Raw genomic sequence first — 24,226 nt, 5'->3', positions numbered from 1 at the left:
TGAATCTTAGAGTTGTATATGGTGACATATATGTACTTTGATAATAAAATTTACTTTCAACTTTGAAACCGAGTTACTCACAAGACCAATTGATACTGAGAGACTGGTACTTCAGTGAGGAGCCAAAACCAGCACATCCTGCATTTTTGTAATGGGATGTTAACAGAAATTACCAGTTACATTAATTTATCAAATTTATCATACTCAAGTGTAAACTTGAGATAATCAATTAAACCAGTGACTGCCCTTGCCTAATGCACCTTCACTTTCAAACAGAACAAAGGCGCATTATTTGAAGATTCCAAAATCCCACAGCTGTATGAGGAAACAGACGGCAGTAGGAGACAACTACAAATAGGTGGCAACAGAATGCAGAGTGAAGTTGCTGGCTGCACGGGGTCTGGGGTGATGACTGTAGCAGATCCAAAATTGTCAGTCACACCACTGCCGCTCCTTGTCACACATCATACCTACCGGGTACTTTCAATTAATGCACAGGTACACGGGTTCTTGAAACTCTAATCAATTGCCAAGTACCTACGTCTCAAGGGCTGATGCTGCTTGGCCTGCTGAGTTCCTCCAGCATTTTGTGTGTGTTGAAGCAATTTCAGACAGCTCAGGGCAGGATAATAAATCTGAACACATCAGCCACCCACGTACATTCAAAAAGAAAATTCAAAAGGCAGAGATCTTGACTTCTGTAATTTTCTAAAAGGTATTAATTGTTCAAGTACCGAGAGGGCTAGCACAATGATTGTTCCCTCCACTCCTTTTCCTTTTGTGTTTCACACTTTAGAAAAAGAAACTCAGTGACTCTTCCATAAAACCTTGACATTCCAACCTGAACACTGAGGATGCATTCCGCTCGAACCAAGCCTGGATCCTTGAACTACCTTCTCACTGTTGGCAACAAGTTACCGTATTAATCAGATTTATCTTCAAACTCCCCCCGCCTCCACCAGAAAGGACATAATTTATTGCTCAAATACCCACCACAGCTCCTGTCAATGAGCAAACAGTGTGCTGTACTGTGTTCTGCAATCATAATGGTTTGGAAAACACATCACTGACATAACGTGCCAGGAATTTGTCTCAACAAGTCAGAACAACAGTGAATCATTTAATTATTAATCTATTGCAACACAGCAACTTCAGAACATTTTGCAGTCATCCATTTCATTACACAAATCTGGGTGCAACATTTGCCTCCAGTTTCTGTAAACAATTCTAAATGTCCTAGTGACTGAACACATTTGATAGTAAGGACGAAAAATTCCTCCATGTTTTTCCAGCGTTTGGGCTCAGCTCTTCTGGAGCACAAGTGATCAGGGAGCTGAATATTCACTGTTGTGTGACACCAGCCCAGACTCAATCAAATGACACTGGAGAGGTAGTAATGGGGGAAAACAAAGAAGATGGACAAGCTTAAGTATTTTGCGACCATCTTCATTGTGGAAGACAACCAACACAACTTGCCAGAAATTTAATTTCGAGTGTCAGGGAATAAAGTGAGTGCAGCTGTTATTACCAAGGAGAAGGTGCTTAGGAAGCTGAACGTTCTGAAGGTAGATAGGTCACCTGGATCAGATGGACTACACCCCAGGGTTCTTAAAAAGATAGCCAAAAAGAATGAGGAGGCATCAGAAGGGATCCTTCAAGAATCATTAGGTTCTGGAATGGTTTCAGAGGACTGGAAAATTGTAAATATCACTCCACTCTTTAAAGAAGGAAGGCAAAAGGCAGGAACTTATAGGCCAGTTGGCCTGACTTCAGTGGATTGGAAGATGCTGCAGTCCCTTATTAACAATGAGGATTCAGAGTACCTTTTGGCACATGATAAAATAGGCCTAAATCAGCATGGTTTCCCAAGGGAAATCTTGCCTGATAAATCCGTTGGAATTCCGAGGAATTAGGAATAAGACAGTTAGTGGATGTTGTTTACTTGGATTTTTAGAAGGCCTTCAACAAGGTGCCGCACATGGCTAAGGAGGCCAAGTCATTGCACGCATTTAAAGTGGAGATGAAGTTCTGATTTAGTATGGTTTTTTAAGGTTACAGGGAGAAAGCAAGAGAATGGGTTTAAGGGGGACAATAAATCAGTCATGATGGAATGGCAGAGCAGACTCAAATGGACTAACTCTGCTCCTCCGTGTTTTGGCCTTGTATTGCTCACATTTGAACAGCATCAAGGTTTAGCCATTCTTCCATTGCTACAGGGCTGGTTGAATTAATGAACCTATTCATTACAGTCATACAGCATGCTGGTACTATCAAAGCTCACACATTAGGAATGATCTCAAGCCCACAGTAATAGAAGGCTGCCATTCTTTGAAATCATTTAGTATTTGGACAAGGAGAAAATATTACTGTTTACTATTAAAACTTCAAAAAGGCAGCATCCATCATTATTGACCCCCACCACCCAGGAGGTGGTACAGAAGCTTTAAGGCACTCAACATTTTAGGAACGGCTTCTTCCCCTCCGCCAGATATCTGAATGGACAAAACCCACGAACACTACCTCGGAATTTTTCTCCTTTTGCAATATAATTTTTTTTTACTGTTTTTTGTATTGTAATTTATAATACATTATATGTATTACATTGCACTGCCACCTTAAAACAAGAAATTTTATGACATAATGCCTGTGATAATAAACCTGATTATAAGTTACCATTTAAATCTGGAACTAATGCTAGTGCCCATAAAAACTACATGCGAGCAACGAGCTTGTGACTCACGCAGTTTGAGGTGTATCGATGGGGTTCTGGTGCTGGTCGGCAGCTGCTTCTTCTCGTTCATTTTGAAGGACGTCTCGTTTTTCCAGTTTTTGTTATGACCCTTTAAACAGAACAAACATGAAGAGATGAGGGGGAAAAGAAACTTCACAGAGCAAACTCAAAACACAAAAGATTCTGTAGATGCTGGAAATATTGAGTATCATGCATAAAATGGAGGAACTCAGCAAGTCAGGCAGCATGTAGGGGATTAAAAAGACAAAAAAAACTCAAACCAGGACTCAAAAGTTCTCAACTTGAAACAACTTGTTCATTTCCATCCACAGATACTGCCTGATGTGCCGAGTTCCTTCAGCATTGTGTGTGTGTGTGTGTGTGTGTGTGTGTGTGTGTGTGTGTGTTGCTGTTTATAGAGCAAGCCACCTTCCACTAACAGGACTCTGACATTTGAACTGCTGCTTCATCTAGTAAAATAAAGGCCAAAGGATAATCTGAATGCAATTTCAACTCCACATGCTTGCCAATCCCTGGAACCTTACTTATCAAAAAGCCACACACACACACACAAAATGTTAGAGGATCTCAGCAGGTCAAGCAACGTTGATAGAAATGAACCAACAATCAACGTTTCAGGCCAAGAGCATTCATCACTGGGAGCACCAGATACAATGGACAATCCCAACAGCATCCCAGGTGAAGTGTTGCCTCACCTGGAAAGATTGTTTGGAGCCCTGAATGGAGGCAAGAGTGAAAATGAATGGGCAGGTGCAGCATTTCTATTGTTTCAGGCAATACATGCCAAGAGGGAGATGAGTGGGGAGGGGCGAATGGATAATGGAGACGAAGTAGAATCAGAATCAGGTTTATCATCTCTGACATATGTTGTGAAATTTGTTGGTTGTGGCAGCACGACAGTGAAAAACATAAAATACTATAAATTACAATGATATAAAGTTAAATAAGCACTACAAAAAGAGTTAGAATAGTGGGGTAGTGTTCGTTCAGAAATCTGACTGTGGAGAGGAAGAAGTTATTCCCAAGATAAGGTTGGGTCTTCAGGCCCCTCACTGATGGAAGTAGTGAGAAGAGGGCATGCCCTGGAGGGTGCTTAATGATAAATGCCAGCTTCCTGAGGTACCGTCTTCTAAAGATATGCTCAATGTCAAGAATCCATTTACAGAGGGAGGGACCAAGGGCCAGGTTGTGAGACTGGCTTTGCCAAGGCTTCCAACCAGGTTGAATGAGCTACAATCCTGTCAGGTCAAAACCCACAACCAATCCATCGCTTTCGAGTTCAACTGCCATTCAACCATATGACATGGATACAGCCAACCAAAACAATGTCCCTCAAAGGTTAACTTTGTTATCAAAGTATGTACGCAGAATGCTACTCCGGGATTTGTCTTCTCCAGATAGCCACAAAACACAGAAAATCCCTATGGAAGTCATTGAGGCCCCCCTCCCTCACAAAGAAATAAAACATCAAAACTTGCAAACCCAAACCACACCCTCAACCTCTCCTTTGCACAAAATCTAACAGATCGCCCACCGGGACACGACAGCTGAACCATCAAACCCCTAACCCCAAGCCCCTCCCACAAAAGTAAAATTGCATCATCCAACCCCTCCTTCACTCAAAAAAAGTAACCATCTCCCACCAGCCAATTGGCAACCAGAAAGAAAACACAGAAAAATTGGAGGACACCAATGCCAAGGTGCAAAACAGAGTACCAACAGGCACACACAGCACAGTCATGAATAGTTATGACAGCAGAAAAATCATACAGTCACACAAAAAAAATAGCCCAAGTCTCAGAGTGTCATGGCCCGTAGATTGATGGTGCACGGGATGCTGTCCTGGAGTCACTTTGTTCCAAGAACAAGCGTGCAACAGTACTCAATGTGCACTGGTGCTGCCACAGACACGTGCAATCCAGCTCATCTTCCACCGGGCGACCACTAGAGTGCAGCCTCGATGGAAAGAGCCAGCCCCAAGCCATTGCGGACTCAAGCCCTCTCCCACACCTCCTTTGCAGCTCCTCCCCTGGGCGGCTGCAACAGGCCACCCCACAGCATGAGCGACTGGTCTGCGGAACAATAAGGCCACACAGCTCCCCGCCGTCAGTCTTGCCAATAAACCAAACTTTCAGTATTCTACTAATCCAATAGGATCTTGCCATCACAAGGAAAAACTTCATAGACAGTCAATTACACAATTTGTTAGCCCGCAAACCACCTGACTCCTTCCTTGGGTGGCGACAGAAGGCAGCAACACAATATGCCTGGGTCCAGCTCCACTGCCTTTGAGTAACTTGCCAGTGGGACAGACTAGCAACACTTGATGTTCTCAATATTCAGCAACTGCAAAAAAAGGTTCAATGGATGAACATTACACCTTTGTTTGGACCCAGAGAGGCTGCTACAACCGTGAGTTCCGCCATCTCACTGTGATGCCTTGGCAACAGATTTGAGGGTGAGAGAAGCTGTTAATTTAGTGTTTTTTTTAAAAAGAATGATCTCACTTTAGCTTAATGCCTTTAATTATTCATAAGCATTTTAATGTGTTCTTAATGATTTTTTTGAATAATTAGTTTGTTAATCTTCATTTTAATGGTCTTTAAAATGTTTCTGACATTCAGAGACATTTAAAATCTACTAAAATCAATGAAAACTGTTATAGCCAACAAAGCTCCATCTAGCTGTAAATCACTGATTGTGTGTCTTCAGGCTCCTATACATTCTCACTGATGGTAGTAATGAGAAGAGGACATGCCCTGGATGATGGGGACATTTTATGATAAATGCCACTTTTTTGAGACATCCCCTTTGAAGATGCCCACAATTCTGGACACTAGCGCCGTGATGGAGCTGGCTAAGTTTACAACTGTCTGGAGCTTGTTCAGACCCTTTGTACTGATCCTCCATACCAGATGGTGATGCAACCAGTTAGAATGCTCTCCACAGCACATCTGTAGAAATTTGGAAGCATCTTTGCTGACATACCACATCTCCTCAAGCTCCTAATGAAATATAGCCACTGTCTTGCCTTCTTTGTAGCTGCATCAATATGTTGAGTCCAGGTTAGATCCTCAGAGATTAACACCCAGGAACTTGCAATTACTCACACCTTCCACTTCTGATCCCTCTAGGACTGGTATGTGTTCCCTCGTCTTACCCTTTCTGAACTCCACAATCAGTTCTTCGGTCTTACTGACGTAGAGTGCGAGGTTGTTGCTGCGACACCACTCAACTATCTGGTGTATCTCACTCCTGAATGCCCGCTCATCGCCATGCGGTATTCTGCCAACAATAGTTGTATATTCAGCATATTTATAGATGGTACTTGACCTGTGCTAGCCAGGGTCGTGAATGGAGAAAGTAGAGCAGTGTGCTGAGCACACACTGAGGTGTGCCAGTGTTGATTGCCAACGAGATAGTGATCTTATTTCCAATCTGCACAAATTGCGGTTTCCCAGTTAGGAAGTTGAGGATCCATTTGCAAAGGTACAAAGGCTCAGGATTTGGAGCTTTTCAATCAGAACTGCAGGAATGATTTGCTAAACACTGAGCTGCAGTCAATAAACTGCATCCTGACATATTTGCATTGTTCAGGTGGTTCAAGGCCGCGTGAAGAGTCAATGAGATCGCATCCGCCGTAGACCTATTGTGGCAACAGGTAAATTGCAGCGGGTCTAGTCCTTGCTGAGACACAAGTTAATTCCAGCCATAACCAACCTCTCAAAGAACTTCATCATCGTAGATGTGAGTGCTACTGCATGATAGTTGTTCACGCAGCTCACCCTGCTCTTATTGGGCACTGGTATAATTGTTTCCCTTTTGAAACAGGTGGGAACTTCCAGCTGTAGCAATGAGAGATTGGAAGTGTCTTTGGACATCCCCACCAGTTGGTTGGCACAGGTTTTCAGAGCCCTGCCAGGTACTCCATCAGGGCCCGTTGCCTTGCAAGGGTTCACCCTTTTGAAAGACAGTCACACTTCGACCTCGGAGACAGAGATCACAAGGTCACAGGGAGCTGGAGAAATCCTCATAGCTATAGTTCTATTCTCCCTTTATTCAAAGCTTGCATAAAGGCGTTGAGATCATTCGGGAGTGAAGCATCACTGCCACTCATGGTGGTAAGTTTTGCTTTGCAGGAAGTAACGGCCTGATAACCCTGTCAGAGTTGGTGTGCATCCAATTCTGCTTCCAACCTCATTCAGAATTGTTCCTTTGCTCTTGAGATAGCCCTCCATAAGTCATCCCTCGTTTTCTTCTATAGTCCCAAGTCACAATGCCACAGATCTAGCCCTCAACAGACTACAACCCTCCTGGATCATTCACAGCTTTGATTTGGTTATGTACCGTATGTTCTCATAGGCACATACTCATCCACACAGGTTTTAATGAAGTCGGTGACAACTGTAGCATACTCATTCAGACTTGAAGATGAATCCCTGAGTACAGTCCAGTCCACCAATTCAAAGCTCTTGCATCTCCCTTGTCCATACCAGAGCAGAGCAACATCCTCTCTTCCACCACACCAACAACCAGTATCCGTTCGAGTTTCATCGACTGAATAGCGACAGATTTTTTAAAAATAAATAAATTGCAAAACGATGTTACTAACTGTACAGACCATTGAAGTACCTGTGGATTTCAGCTATAGCAGACTGAAGCGTGAATATTTGATTGTTTCCACTGGTGCTGCTCACACAAGTCACCTTCTCGATGACGCCCCAGTACATCTTTAGAAACTTGCTGGAATCATTGGTGACATACAAAATCTCCTCAAGCTCCTGATGAAATACAGCTACTGACATGCCTTTTTCGTAATTGCATCATCAAAATGTTGGGCAAATGTTGATCTTCAGAGATGTTGACAATGAAGAAATTGAAGCTGCGTACCCTTTCCACTGCTGACTCCTCAATGAGGACTATTGTGTGTTCTCTCGACATCCCCTTCCTGAAGTTCAAAATCAATTCCTTGGTCTTAATGTTGAGTACAAGGTTGTTATTGTAACACCACTCAACCAGCTGATCTATCTCCTTCTTGTACACTCCCTTGTCACCATCTGGGTTTCTGCCATCAAGTGGTGTCATTGGCATATTGCTAGATGGCATTTGTGCTGTGCCTAGCCACACAGCCATGGGTGTAGAGAGAACAGCACAGAAAGCTAAGCACACGTCCTTGAGGTGCACCAGTGTTGATTGTCAGTGAGGAGGAGATGCAAGGACAGCAAAAAGTAGATTTGTCTGAGAGATTTGAGAATAATCCTAGGGGTTAGGAGCCAAGAGGCAGAATTAAGCAGTATAATACAGTTAACACAACCCAGATAGCTGCTGTAAAACTTGACTATTGGATGCAAGAACGAAATCAATTCAGTTTCTAGTGACATTCAATCTATTTCAGCATTTAATGGCTTTCATTTTAAAGTTATGTAAGGAGAAAATTCAAAGATTATGTAGAGAGAAAATTAAAGGGTTGGACTGCTTCAGCCAAGCAGGACAAACAACAGGTCCAGTAAAATACAAAACAAACAGCTTGAACTGTGCTGTACTGTTCTACGTACTATGTCTATAAACCCAAAGGCCTTGTCCCAAGACATACTGAAAACCTGTGGGAGGAAACTAGCAAATAGAAGTACAAGCACTGAGTAGGAATTGGGGAGGGGGGGCATGGAAATGTGGCTGAAGTACATTGATACAAGGCAATGTATAGGAGTTATGTGCTAATCCATCAACCATGTTACTAATTTGGAATCTAGACACAAGGTAGATCCTTGTTTATTCATTTGAGATTTGTTCATCATTGCTGAGACAACCCACTTTTATTGCCCACTCTCAGCAGCCCTCAAGGTCCTTCTGGTACAGGAACTTGCATTTTTTTTTTGGCTGGGGAGTTCCAGGACTGGCTATTTCCAACAGGCACCATCATTGGGGTAGTAACTTCAAAATACTCACTTCAACTTTACTTTTGACCCTTAAGTTCCTTCCTCCCCCCGCCATAAACACACTAGAGTGTACAAGTGTCATTTTGATCCTGAAGGGTTTTTATTTACAGGATTACTGTATGGAGATTTGTATTAATACCTTACATATTAAATATGTGTTGCATTAGTGACCAAGTTACTTTCTATTTGTGCCCCTAGTCTCAGTAATGCTGCTGCACCCAAGACATTTGATGAATCAGTAACTTTATTTGGCACTCCCAAGCAGAGAACTGCTCTGCACACTGCAAACCATAGATGCAAAAGCAGCTGTATTTAGACCCAGTATAATACCAAAAATAAAAGGAAAGGCACGTCGCATCCGGCGTTTCTCCGGTTAGCGGACGATTTCCCTCCACGCCTCTCTGACGTAGTGGGGAACCGCGTACGAGGCAAGTTATAGCAGTGGTTTGCCATTACCTCCTGCCGGGTGAGTTTCCAAAGAGATCACCAGCTCGTAACCCAGCACTGATGGAAAGCGTGCAGGGAAGCCGGCTGGAAGCATTTTGAAAATTATACCAAATCTAAGACAGCTTTATTGAGACTCAGTATAGTGCCAAAAAAAAGCATTCTGAAAATTATATCATACATTATATATGAAAAACTCTGATAAGGTTTACAAAATAAACTCAGCAAAAGGTGCATCTCTGCAAAATTCAGAAGGATAGAACTGAAAGTGGTTGTTAACTTTAAACTGTATTCATCATTCAGGGACAAAGCAGATACACCTGTTTTATAAGGGATCCACATGCAGATTCAGATTTATCTCATGTACATCAAAACATAGCGAAACATGTCCTTTGCGTTAACAACCAACCCACCCAAGGATGTGACCGGGGGGGGGCAGCCCACAAGTATTGCCACACATTCTGTGCCAACATAGCATGCCCACAATGCTTGGCAGAACAGAACACAAGTGACGAAACAACTCCCGTTGTTCCCTCCCACCCACCCACATACCCACGTGCACACACAGCCCTTCAACTCCAGGACAGGCTTCAAATTTGGCCTCCAGTGGCCTCCACCTCAAAGAGATTCACAGATTCTGGGCCCCACAATGAGCCTCCAATCTGGACTTCAGGACTTATAGGTACGCAATATTTTTGATCTTAAGATAGCAAGTACAAAACAGGCACTTCATCTTTAAATAACTAAGCCGAACAGGTATCTCTGAGCTTTCATCTTTGGATCTACATTCTGGTGTAGGAAAGTGGACATAATAAAACTGAAAATTTATCCAGTAACAGATAATTCAAACACCAGCCTATTACCTGAATTCAGGTTTGCAGAGAATTGAGCTTGCACCCAGCCTCCTAGCCTCAAGTAGTCCTGTCCCGAATGTCTTGATTTCGCATTCATGTACTCAAACTTTGCTACCTCCAGAATCATCCACCATAATAAACCTACAAGAGTGCTGCACTTTCACTAGGTAACTGCTCCACGAGGGGCGACTATGATCTTCATCTACCGAAGTCTCTAGCTTGGGGATTCCCTCCCTAAGCTACCGACTCACCCTTTAGAGACTCTACCTAATATGTTACCAATCTCCACCTTAACTTCTTGAGTACCTATTCATTTCCGTTATTGGCTTGCGGTCAAATATTGCTTGGCATCCTCCCAGAGAGATATAAAAAAGTCAAGGCCTTTTACAAATACTTGTTGTTACTGAAGATGGCCCCGTCAACAGATGTCTGGCATCACTTTGTACTTTAGTGAAGGCAACAAGGTACCACAAACACTACGGCTACACAGCAAGTAAAAAGAATCCAGCTAAACAGCTGGTGGTTAATTAGGAAAACTGCATAAGCTGTTAAAAGTAACATCTTCGTGGTGATTAGTAGAGCTCGGTATGGGTCCAAAACATAACGCACACCAGTTACTGAGAATTAACCAGAAAATGCAGGGATCATTAACGGATTGATCAGAGTCTCATTTGCAATTATGCCCACTGTTCATCATAACTAGTAACCAAACCTTTCGGAGGTGAAAAGAATCCATGCACAAAGAGAAACAAAGAAAATGAAGTCAAGGTGAACGTTGGAGCAGAGGAAACAAAAGCAGGGAGCTCTAAAGAGTGGGCTGTGTTAGAAATACAAGAGGGAGAATGGAGAGACTGAATGGACAGAGTAGACACTGAGCTGAGAACAGCAAGAATAAGGGGAGGCACGTGGCTATGACAAGAAACAGACTTTGAATTCAACTTAAGAACCCATCTGTCTATATCCAACAGTTTGTTTTTAAATTCTTAATTAGTGGCAGACAGAAGCCATTTCACCAACACACCTGTTCTCTGCAATTGCATACTGGATGAAGTGTTATTTGAAATGGTAATGCTACCATCATCTTACTGGAAGCACTTAACTCAGAAGTACCTGTAACCCACAATTCATTAAATAAAGTACCTGACCCTCTCAGTATATATACAAGGGAGTGAACATACCGCACAACAACTTATTTTCTCCTGGTTTTCTCTCACTTCACTTTTAGTATCGGAAATTACATTTGGACTTCGGACTCAAAGCAAACAGAAACTGTCATTTTACTGAGTTACGCAATAACGAATTACATGGAGAAATGTACCATACTATACACAGCTGGCAGTTAACTGCATTTTGGGGATTTATTAAGGGCGTTCAGATTTATGGGACAAAGATGGCATCCGTGAACAACAGTACCAAATATGACATCAAGACAGTTCACAAAGCATCTCCTTTCATCTCTTTTTATTTCAGATGTGGTTCTGCTACCGTTAGAGCCTGTAACCTACATACTGGCAGTATGTTTTCAGGCTGCTCGGGCAATCTGGCGCTTTGCCAACTCCGAGAGGGTTCCACAAGGCTGCGAACCACGCAGCCTGGAAGCCAGGAAGCTTGGAGACAGGGCGCAAGCCCATGATCAACTCCATCTCCCACCGATTAAAGCACCGAGGAAGATCAAAATTATCCAGGCAGGTATGAGGGTAGGCGAGGAAGAAGTACAAGGTGGTAGGTGATAGGTGAAACCGGGAGAGAGGGGAAAAGGTGAAGTAAAGAGCTGGGAAGTCGATTGGCGAATGATAAAGGGCAGTAGAGGGGGAAATCTGACAGGATAAGACACAAGGCCATGGAAGAAAGGGAAGGGGGAGGAGTACCAGAGGGAGGTGATGGGCAGGTAAGGAGATACGATGAGAGAGGGAAAAAGGAATGAGGAAATAGAGAAGGAGGTGGGAGGGCATTACTGAAAGTTTGAGAAATTGATGTTCATGCCTTCAGGTTGGAGGCTACCCAGAAGGAATACAAGGTGTTTCTCCTCCAACCTGAATGTGGCCTCTTCATGGCAGCAGAGGAGGCCATGGACTAACATGTTGGATGGGAATAGGAAGTCGAATTGAAATGGGTGGCCACTGGGAGATCCTGCTTTTTCTGGTGGACAAAGCATAGGTGCTCGGTGAAGCAGTCTCCCAATCTACGTCAGGTCTCACCGATATACAAGAGGCCACACTGGGAGCACCAGATACAGTAGATGACCCCAACAAACTCACACATGAAGCATCACCTCACCGAGAAGGGCTGTTTGAGGCCCTAAGGGAGGAGGCATAGGGGCAGGTGTATCACTTGTCTGCTTGCAAAGATAAATGCCTGGAGTAAGATCTGTAAGGAGGGAGAAATGGACAAGGGAATCTTGTAGGGAGAAATCCCTGCAGAAAGCAGAAACTGGGGGTTGGTGGTGGGGTGGGGGTTTGAAGAGATGTTCTTGGTGGTGGAATTGCATGGGAGATGGAGGAAGTTACAAAGAATTATGTGCTGGATGAGGAAGCTAGTGGGGTGGTTGGTGAGGACAAGAGAAACCCTATCCCTGGAGGGGTAGTGTGTGGATGGGGTGAGAGCAGACATGCACAAAATGGAAGAGATGCGGGTGAGGTCAGCACTGATAGGAAGAAAAGCCTCTTTCTCTGAAGGAGGACGACATCTCCTTAGTTCTGGAATGAAAAGTCTCATCCTGAGAGCAGACGCAGTGGAGACAGAGGAATTGAAAGAAGGAGTGGCCTTCCCCCCTCTCCCCAAGTAACAGGGTGGGAAGAGATATTGTCCAGGTAGCTGTGAGAGTCAGTGGTTTATAAAACACATCAACGGATAAGCTGTCTCCAGAAATAGAGACAGGTGGAGAAAGGGGAGAGAGGTGTTGGAAATGGACCAGGTAAATTTGAGGGCAGGGTGGAAGTTGGAGGCAAAGGTGATGAAGTCAGTGAGTTCTTCAAGAGTGCAGGAAGCAGCACCAATGCAGTCATCGATGTAGCGTTGGAAAATTTGGGAAGTGATATCAGTATAGGCTTGGAACATAGACTGTTCCATGTAGCCAAAAAGACAGGCACAGCTGGGCTCACGCGAGTGCCACTTCCCCCCTGGCACTTATCCTTGTAAGCGGAACAAGTGCTACAGCTGCCCCTGCACCTCCTCTCTCTATACCATTCACGGCTCCAAACAGTCCTTCCAGGTGAGGCGACACTTCACCTGCAAGTCTGTTGGGGTCATATCTACTGTAGCCGGTAAGACCTGACACAGAATAGGAGACCGCTTCGCCGAGCACCTCCACCTTGTCCGCCAGAAAAAGCAGGATCTCCCAGCGGCCACCCATTTTAATTCTTCTTCCCATTCAGACATGTCAGTTCTGGCCTCCACTACTGCCATGTTGAGTCCACACTGAGGTTGGAGTGCTCCTATACCTTCTGGTCTTATACAAATTTCAGGGGCTAATTACAGCCAAACCTTTCTATTTGGCTTTCTGTGAATAGTTACAGTGGAAGATTAAATGGGGGCATCATAAAACAAAATATTTGCACTTCAGCAGAATCTTAAACTTAGCAAAACATCCCAAAGCAGTTTGCAGGAGCCCTGTCAAATGGAGCATAACACCCAGTTCTCAAAGAGATATTAGGTCCAGTCTTGTAGATAATTCTGATGGTGATCATAGAGGAATGGTGTGCAGAGTGACGTCAGGAGATAGGAACCTGGGCAGCTAATGACAAAGATGTCTTTGGTGGAAATGTTTGCCTCTGACTTCCCAAACTGGGAACAAGAACAACTAAAGATTTATTTGATCAGATTCCTGTAAAGTGCTTGGGATGAGTTACGGACCTTAAGGAGCAACACAAAGGCAAGTTGTCATTCTCCACAATTTTTTGCTCTTTCAGTGCACCATTTACTCCCTCATAACCAACTCATAAACGGCCAAAAATAAAGATTAGCTTTATTTGTCACATGTACATCAATACATCCAGTACAATGCATCATTTGTATCAGGTTAAATCAGTGAGGATTACACTGGGCAGCCTGCAAGGGTTGCCACACTTTCAGTGCCAACACAGAATGCCCACAACTCATTAATCCTAACTATAAATGTGGGAGAAAACCACAGCTTCCGGAGGAAACCTATGCGGTCATAAGTCCATAGTTTTGAGTTGAACCTCGATCAGTGACTGCTAGCACTGCGGTAGCAGTTATAATGCTATAATGCTAGTTATAATGCTACCATATCACCCAGGATATGTTCTTTTGGCCATGACATGTCTGGTCATCTGCTTTACCTACAAAGTTCTATAATCACGTACTCAACCATCCATGCACTTGACATGGAGTGAAACAAGTTATTCACTTCAGTCTACTTCCTATGAAAGCATCGCAAGAACACTTGCACCATAGTGCACACAATTCATACCACTTAAAGTCAAAACTAATGTTACAACAAAAGAAAACATGCTGTGGAATTTAAACCTAAACTTTAAAAGAAACGATGAGCACAAAAGATTCTGCAGATGTTGGACGGACACGGACACGGGCATACACCTAGAGGAACTCAGCAAGTCAGATCCCCTGAAGGGGATACGCCCAAAACATTGACTCTTTATTCCCTTCCATAGATGCTCCGTGACCTGCTGAGTTCCTCCAGCACTTTGTGTGTGTTTAAAAAGAAACAGTTAATGATGGCAGCCACAAAACTACTGGATGAAAACCTCCCATTCAACAAAGCCCTTCAGGGAAATAATTCTGCTATCCTAACCTAGTCTTGTCTACATTCATTTCCTGACCCACCAAGGTATTTGACTATTAAACTGCTTCCAATTCCACCAGCAGGTCACACGTTTAAGGAGAAATTAGAGATACATAATAAATTTCACCTAACCAATGTCATCCAGATCCCTAAAATTAATCAGTTGTGCTAACACTCTTCCTAAAATTGAAATGTGACATTATCAGCCTTCTTTCTATGCCTCCAGGGGATAATATACTTCCACCTTCTCCGTTTACTTTCAACTGAAAACACAAACTGTAGAACTGTTTCCATCTGCTCTCACCAACAAGAATCACCACATATTCACTACTGATTTAACTCATCATTTTGGCTACACTCCACAACTTTGCTGGAAATTACAGAATTTTGTTTGTCCTGGGCTGGCTGGTGGCGCAAAGACATCAGCGCCGGATCCGGGAGCCGATGTTCCCGTGTTCGAAACCAGTCGGGTCCGCTCCCGAGTACGCTTTCCATCCATGCCGGGTTGAGTGTCGAGGTCGCAACTCGACCTTGTAAAGGGAAAAATACTGCGAAAGTGTCTGTGAGAGGAGTGGCCCGCCACACAGTCTCTCTCTCTCTCTCTCTCTCTCCACGCCTTGTAAAAAAAGCCATGAAAAAGATATCATCACAACACACACGTGGACACACACGTGGACACACGCACAGACATGCAGGCACACGCAGCGGCGCATGCACACACCAAAAAAAAAATGTGTTTGTCGTACATCACAGGGAACCAAAAACTAGAGAGCACAGTAGTAAGGTGAGAGGTGAAAAATTAATAGGGACCTGAGGGGCAACACCTTCACGCACAGAGTGGTTCATATATGGAACAAATACCACAAAAAGTAGCTGAGACAAGTACAATAATACTCAAGACATTTGGACAGCTACAAGGGGTGATTGATAAGTTTGTGGCCAAAGGTAGAAGGAGTCAATTTTAGAAAACCTAGCACGTTTATTTTTCAACATAGTCCCCTCCTACATTTACACACTTAGTCCAGCGGTCATGGAGCATACGATCCCTTCTTTGTAGAAGTCGGCGTCCAGGACCTCCAGAAAGTGGTCCGCAGCAGGGTGATTGATAAGTTTGTGGCCTAAGGTAGAGGGAGATAAGTTATACAGCTCTCGTTACATGCACATGCAGTTCAACTCTGAGTAATTATGCGGAAAATTTTAAGTTAATAACACATCTCCTTCTACTTTAGGCCACGAACTTATCAATCACCCTGCTGTGGACCACTTTCTGGAGGTCCAAGACGCCGACTTCTACAAAGAAGGGATCCGTATGCTCCATGACCACTGGACTAAGTGTGTAAATGTAAGAGGGGACTATGTTGAAAAATAAATGTGCTAGGTTTTCTAAAATTGACGCCTCCTACCTTAGGCCACGAACTTATCAATCACCCCTCATATATGCATAGGGAAGGTTTAGAAGGATATGGGCCAAATGGGACAACTTTGGTCTGCAGGGACAAGTTAGGCTGAAGGGCCCATCACGAAGCTGGATTACTCTATGACTTGAAGATTAACTTTATTTCTCAGGTGTACATTGAAACATACAGTAAAATGTGTTGCTCACATCAAATTAAATCAGTAAGGATTATGCAGGGCAACCCCACGAGTGCCTATATAGCATACCCACAAATACCACAGACACCCCCTATAACAAGCATGCAACCAGAAAAACAGTGGATCCAGGCACTGTCATTTTACACAAGTAATCCTGACCAAGTGGCCATCTTCAGTGCCTATCATCAGGGGAGTAGATACCTCACTTAAACAGCAACAAACTAACTACACAGAGAAGGAGACAGAATTGCAAACAGAGCTTCAGACCAATTCTGCTTATTACATTAGACACATTCTAAATTCAATTAGGCACTAATCCAAAACTCGCCAGAGGCAATTAATTAGCTTTAATTCACCCAGCCCAGAATTCAGTCAGAACACAACATCCCATTTAACATGCAAGAAAACTCGAATAATTCTGTGCTCAAAGAGATAAAAAGACGACACTGAAATAGAAAAGAGCTGATGAAAGAGCAGTCAAGTCAGCGCATTATAACTGAACGAATAGAAACACGACAGAAGGAATCTTATTGCCAAACTGGTCATTCTACAAGGTAGGACAGTCACATCATCCAAAACTCCTGTCGGGGAGTACGCTCTCATAACCCCGCCTGTACACCTCCATCCCCCCGAGTCCGAGGAGCTTCTCCCGCTCGGTAACTGACCCCGAAACCCACCCCTGTACTCGTACCCCTTTCCCCCAGTACCCACGTCCTAGAATCCCCTTCTCCCGCTACCCATAGTCAGCGCCTCCAATCCTCCCTCCGCCGGTACCCGCACCCCAATCCCCCCGGAACCCGTCCTCCACCCGCGGTACCCGGCCGGATCACCCATCCGCAATAGCCACCCCACAACCCCGGTACTGTACCTGCTCAGCTGATCTCTTCCACCCGGTACCTGACAACTCCTTCCCTGGTACCAACTCCCTCAGCAGCCCTTCCCTCCATCCCCGATCCCCTCCTCCCACTATTACCGAGGGCCCGGGCTGCTGCGATCCGTCCAATGGACAGTAGAGCTCCGCAGGCTCCATCGCGTCGGCGCTGCCTAGCCGCTCACCACCAGGGAGCCATCGCACACTTCCGCATCCGGAGCAAAGGCTACCTACCGATGAACTGAAGAGGGAACATATGGACCCCCTTGGTCAGCTGATGTAGGGTGGCACTACCCCCCCGCCCCCAAACAGCTGATGGCACCGCCCCTTGATCAGCTGACTGAGAGATGGGCACGTCTACTTGCTCAGCCGCTATTGCCCCCGCCCTTTGGGAAGCTGATATAAGGTGGCACCATGGCTTGGTCTGATGTAGAAGTTTCCTATCCCCTGCGTCAACTGATACAAAGATGGCCCTGACTCTTGGTCAGAAGTTGTCGGAAAGGTCTCTCTACCCCCCACCCCCTTATCAGCTGATTGGGGGATGGTTGCACCTACTTGGCCGGATGATTGCTGGATAACCCCACCATTGGTTAGCTGATATAGGGAAAGCCTACATCCCCCATCGCCATCCCTCCACTTTCCTGCATTCATTCCTTGGTTTCTGCCTTTCGCCTACCAGACCAGCATTCAGTACAGACCCTTCATTGCTCTGAGATTCTGGTGATGAACTGGTCTCCTGAACTGCTGCAATTCTGTTTCCTTGTGAAAACGGGGGAGTTGTCTTATGTTTAAGAAAAGCCGGAACATCTCATTTACAGACATCCCACCCTGTGAAAACTCATTTCAGGGAGGTAGCACCAGCACCCTCGGTGTATCCTTATTATATTGTCTTATGCAGAAAATGTGACGTTAAAATATGTACTTATATTATCATGGAGTCTTTTTTTTATTCTATTACAACTTTAAGCAAGTCTACAGGGAGTTTGGCCTCATCACGTAGGACATCAATAGAGTAGCTCCTTAGCAGCTAGCCAGCTAGTTTAAATAATGTTAGCTATGCTAATGAATGAATGACACCTGTTAAACTCACCTCAACATGTCTTTTACAGTCATTTAACCCACCACGGGCAATAGAAGAGTCACTGTTGCAAACAGTGCAGCAAGCAACACTGTCATTATTTTTGACCCCTATTAGGCAGAGGTACACTTTAGTGTAGTCTGGGTTGAAGTACGTTTTACTTCAGGACACTGCAGGACACTAAACCTAACTGATGGACAATGAAAGAGAGAGAGAGGTCAACTATAAAGCCCGGCCACAGAGAAAACTGATAGGTCTACTTAACACAAAGAGAGACCAATCAGGATTCTCTCTCCTCTATCAAAAAAATCGATTTCTGGGATATTGTGTATAATTTGCGGGTGTCAGGGAGCCGCTATCAATATGTGGGGACACTCCCAGAACTTCCGGGAGAGGTAGAATGTCTGTCATAGAGTATGTGTGATGTCTCTGGGTCTGTACTCCAAGGAGTTCAGAGGAAAGAGGGATGCAGTGTTGGGAAGGGAACCTCACTGAAATATATGAGACACCAAAAACAGTCCTTTACGTAATTACCTTATCACATCAGACCAGCCTCTTAAAGTGAAGCCCAACCCAATGTTGGCGGTTGTGAATTCTGTACATTTCCACTAATTACATTACCCTACACCCTCTGCTTCGAAGCCCGGTGTCATGTCGCACTTTATGTTTATAAATCTAGGCTGCTTGAGCAAGAGAGATCCTGCATGCTGGAATCTGGAGCAACATGCTAGATGCAGGAGGAGCTCAGCAGGTCTTGGAGCTTCTATGTGAAGAAATGGACAGTGGACGATACAGTTTGAGATATTTCATCTGGAGTGGTGTCATAAATTTACCAGGGAATTCAAAATGAGCAGGAAGCTCAAGCTGAAACATGGAAGCACTCCCACGGTCTGGACTCACTTTCTGGAGGTCCAAGATCCGTCTGCTCCACGACCGCTGGACTAAGTGTGTAAATGTAGGAGGGGACTATGTTGAAAAATAAATGTGCTAGGTTTTCTAAAATTGACTCCTTCTACCTTAGGCCACAAACTTATCAATCATCCTTCGTATTTATCAGAGATTTCATTGTACTGCTGCCATAAAGTTAACTAATTTCACAACATATGTTGGTGATATTAAACCTGATTCTGATTCTGAAACTTGTTTTGTGGAATGACTGGAAAAGCTGAGCCAGGTTCAAATTCCATTTTAATGAATTTGCCATTCACTACTGAGTAAGCCATATTACTTGCATTGTGTTAGTTTTTGCATTGTAAACCTCAAGACTACCTAGTCCCACACATCAAAGTTGCTGATGAACGCAGCAGGCCAGGCAGCATCTCTAGGAAGAGGTACAGTCGACGTTTCAGGCCAAGACCCTTCGTCAGGACTAACCTAGTCCTAGTCAGGACTATCTAGTCCTATCACTTCCATCATTTTTAGACTTTTCATCAACAGCTGCTCTTTTTAAAACTGCAACTTTTTTTTTATCTTTGCCACTTCCCTGTTCAGTCCATTTATTCTTGTCTGCCTGACATGCTCTTTGTATGTGTCCTACTTTGTTGCATTTTCTGCAAGTTTTGCCTTTAAACTTGTCTTGGTCTGGTGTATGTGAGCCACTGCCACAATGGTAACACCATTTGTTCAGCCAGGAAAGTTTCTGTTTGGACATTGCAGGTTCATTCATGCTCACTTTCATTCCTGATTACAACCCAATTGTGTCTCTGGCTGCTGTTTCCATTGATGAAGTGATTTCAACTGTTTTTTTTAATGTGAGCTGTGCTTCAGCTGGGAGCTGTTTTTGAAAACTTTCTCATAAGGTTTCACAAACTCAATGATCTCTCAGTGCATCATTAAGCCCATCACTGAAATGACAATGCTCAAATGAGTTCTTCAATTCAGCAATGGAAGTTGAAGTGGACTCCCCTTCCTTTTGATTCTGCTTTTGAAACCTGAAGTTTTCTGTAATCATCAATGGTTTCGGTTCTAAATATTCCTGCATTATTTTCATGCTATTAGCAAGGCTCATTCTGGCTGGTTTGCTTGGAGCAGTTTAATTCCAAAGCAAAATGTATGCTTTCCCATTTATTGCACTCAGCAAAACTAGCACTGCTTCTCATCAGCTATTCATTCCATTTGCTTTAAAATATACTCCAATTTGTTCAGTATACAATATCCAGTTATCTGTTGTACAATTGAATATATCTATTTTTCCGATGTAGCCAGTCTTTCCATCTTTTTTTATTATTTTTATCACCTGGTACTCACTGTAAATGAACCAATGAATTACGTCTGTGTTCTGCCCTTTTTTTAACCTGACCATCTCTTTCTTCCTTCCGATGGAAAAAAAAACATGCTGCACTTTTTTTTAAACTCATACATCTCTTACAAAGAAAAAAAGTGCTGGACTTCAAAAGGTAGTTAGTCATCTCGGGGGTTCATTTGAAAATTTAATCATCACCACTGTTATGTTTTGTAATTACAAAAACATAAAACTCATGGAAAGAAAAACAGAGCTGGGGATAATGTGTCTACTTCATTCTTACTTTAATGAGGTGTTCACATATGAGATGGTGGCATGATGACATGTGCCATTCACATACTATTACATATAATCCATAATTAATTATGTAAACAACAAAGAATGCTTAATCAAACAATAGATTTGCAATATTACTCAAATATTACTGAAATATTAAGTACACAACAAAATGTACCTGAGGGGAATACCGAATTCCATTTATTTATAAGCAGTAGCAACACACATATTGCTGAGGGTACTCAGTGGTTCAGGCAGCATCTATGGAGGGAATGTAGAGCAGTACAGAACAACATCACACTCTGCAGCCCATTATGTTGTGCCGAACTATGTAAACTACCAATTAAATGCTTAAGTAAGCTGATCCCTTCAGTCTACACAATGTCTATATTGCGCCATTCTCGACACATATATGGGTCTATCTCAGAGGCTCTTAAACACCTTTTTCATATTTGCCTTCACCACCACCCCGGCAGTGCCCTCCGCTCTTGGGTAAAAAAAAATCCCTGCACATCTCTTTTACCCCCCCCCCCACCTTAAATGTATGTCCTCCTTAAAAGCTTGCTCAGGATAACCAGTGAAGGGTCTCAACCCAAAAACTCCAGAGTTTTTAAAGGCAAAGTGCAGGTCCTTGTACTTATCAAGGGAGTTCACTGCCATTGTGACTATTGCTATTTAAATCCTCCACCCCCCACCCCCACCATGCTAGTGCTGGTGAAGTGCTGCAGGAACTCTGCGGCACAATCTGTAGCCCCAAAGCCACTCACCCTGAAGGAGTCTTCATTGTTGCTGGTGACTTCAGTCATGCCAATTTAAAAACAGTCCTGCCAAAGTGTTCAACCAGCATGTTAACTTCGCAACCAGAGGAGAGAATGTATTAGACCTGGCTCATACCAACGTTCACGGACCTACAAGGCTATCCCTTGTCCTCACTTCAGATACTCAGACTACATACAGTATCTATCTTTTGCTAATCTCTGCATACGGACCACCGGTTAGACGAGTCAAACCAGTTCACCGGGAGAGCAGGAACTGGCTAGATGGTGCCAACTCAGCACTGCAGGACTGTTTCGAAAGCACGGACTGGAGAATATTCAGTGAGGCGGCTACCCAAGACCATCACATCAAAGTGCGGGATCAGTGACTAGCCACATAGAAAAATGCATTGAGGACATTACCGTGATTGAACATAACACTGCCAAGGCAAACCAGAAACAATGGCTGACTGCAGAGGTTTGTTCGGGACCGTGACACTGCCTTCAGATTGGGGGACAGGACGACTCTAAGGTCAGCAAGAGCTGCACTTTTCAGCCCATCAGGAAGGCAAAGCTTGAGTAGGCACAGGAAATTTACAGACACCTTTGTGTTGCTGGGATGTGTGGCAAGGTACACAAATCACAATCAATTACAATCCACCCTGCATGCCAACGACAGTGCCACCTCCCTTCCTGATAGGCTGAACGGTTTCTATAGACAACTTGACCAATTGAATGATGTTACATTGAGGAGAGCCCTCTCTTTTCCTGAGGAACAGGCACCCTGTCTGGCCACAGCTGAGGCAAGGAGGACCCTAGCCAGGGTAAACCCATGCAAAGCTGCAGGGCTGGACAACATTCCTGGTCAGGTGCCGAGGGACTGTACCACTCAGCTAACAGAGGTCTTAACAGACATCTTTCGCATCCCTCTGCAACAGTCCCCTGTCCCTGCAGGTTTCAAGGCAGCCTCCACCATTCCGGTGCCAAACAGAGTGACAGTAACTGGTCTAAATGATTACTGACTTCAACAATCATGAAGTGCTTTGAGTGGCTGGTAATGGATCATATAAAATGCCACTCTCCAACTACGTTGGACCCTTTCCACTCTGCCTACTGCTCAAACCTATCCACTGACGATGCCAAAGCCTCAGCCCTCCGTTCCGTCCTGTCCCACCTAGAAAATGGAGCCTTGTATACCAGGGTGTTCATCAACTTCAGGGTTGAACACGATCATCCCTCAGAGGCTGGTGGGTAAACTGTCCTCACTGGGACTCAACACCCCTCTCTGAAACTGGATCTTGAATTTCTTGACGGAAGGACCCCTGTCAGTCCGAGCAGGCAGGAATATCTCAAGCTCCATCCCGCTGAGCACTGGTGCCCCCCAGGATCTTGTGATCAGTCCGCTGCTGACTCACAACTGTGCTGCCAGATTCAGCTCACACCACATCAAATTCACAGTTACAGTACGCTGGATGAACTCAGCAGGTTGGGCAGCATCAGTGGAAACGATGAGTCGACTTTTCGGGCCAGAACCCTTCGTCAGGACTGAAGAATGAAGGAGGTGGAAGGATTTGAAGAATGCTTGTAGGTTCAGTTGAAAGACCAGTAATTTGAAAGACAAAGGGGTGGGGGAGGGGAAGCATCGACGTCATAGGCAGGGAAACAATGGGTAGTAGAAGAAGGAGGCGGAACCATGAGGGCCCCAAACAGTCCTTCCAGGTGAGGCAACACTTCACTTGTGAGTCTGTTGGGATCATCTATTGCATCCGGTGCTCCTGGTGTGGCCTCCTCCACAATGGTGAAACCCGACACAGATTGGGGGACCGCTTTGTCGAGCACCCACTCCGTCCACCACAACAGACGGATCTCCCAGTAGCCACCCACTTCAACTCTGCTTCCCATTCCCATTCAGATATGTCCATACATGGCCTCCTCTACTGCCATGATGAGGCTAAACTCAGGTTGGAGGAGCAACACCTCATATACCGTCTGGGTAGTCTCCAGCCCCGTGGTATAAACACTGAATTCTCCAACTTCCGGTAATTCCCTCCCCCTCCCTTCCTCTATCCCTATTTCACTCTGCCCCCTCCCCCAGCTGCCTATCACCTCCCTTGTGGTTCCGCCTCCTTCTTCTACTACCCATTGTTTTCCTGCCTATGATGTCGATGCTTCCCCTCCCCCACCCCTTTGTCTTTCAAATTACTGGTCTTTCAACTGAACCTACAAGCATTCTTCAAATCCTTCCACCTCCTTCATTCTTCAGTCCTGACGAAGGGTTCCGGCCCGACACGTCGACTCATCGTTTCTACTGATGCTGCCTGACCTGCTGAGTTCATCCAGCGTACTGTAAGTGTTGCTTTGATCACAGTATCTGCAGATTATTTTGTGTTTACAATACCACAGTTCTTGGCCTCATCACCAACAATGATAAGTCGGCATACAGAGAGGAGGCAGAGAGGCTTATCAAATGGTGTGAGAATAACAACCTGAATCTTAACGTTGGCAAGACAAGAGAGATGATTGTGAACTTCAGGAAGAGGCAAGTCGACCACTTTCCATTAGACAACACTGACTCTGCCATTAAGAGAGTGAAGAGCACAAACTTCTTTAGTGTGCACATAATGGACGATCTAACCTGGACCCACAACACCTCCTCACTG

General features: G+C 44.4%; 1 protein-coding gene across 5 annotated transcripts in view; it reads right to left on the bottom strand.

Annotated features, from left to right (window-relative positions):
• Positions 1-21,732, bottom strand: part of fam219b (family with sequence similarity 219 member B) — a 45,511-nt gene extending 23,779 nt beyond the window's left edge. The window contains exons 1-2 of one of the 5 annotated variants that reach the window (XM_063070810.1): positions 21,579-21,732; positions 2,741-2,840 (exon numbers count right to left, since the gene is read on the bottom strand). In XM_063070810.1, coding sequence (XP_062926880.1) covers positions 2,741-2,840; positions 21,579-21,617 — 139 coding nt within the window. In that variant the 5' untranslated portion in view covers positions 21,618-21,732. The other 4 variants (XM_063070811.1, XM_063070809.1, XM_063070808.1 and 1 more) reach the window with 4 other exon arrangements.
• Positions 21,733-24,226: the final 2,494 nt, after the last annotated feature.

The sequence above is a fragment of the Mobula hypostoma genome, chromosome 18 (assembly GCF_963921235.1).
Source record: "Mobula hypostoma chromosome 18, sMobHyp1.1, whole genome shotgun sequence".
Taxonomy (NCBI): domain Eukaryota; kingdom Metazoa; phylum Chordata; class Chondrichthyes; order Myliobatiformes; family Myliobatidae; genus Mobula; species Mobula hypostoma.
This window is presented reverse-complemented; position numbering and strand designations above follow the sequence as displayed.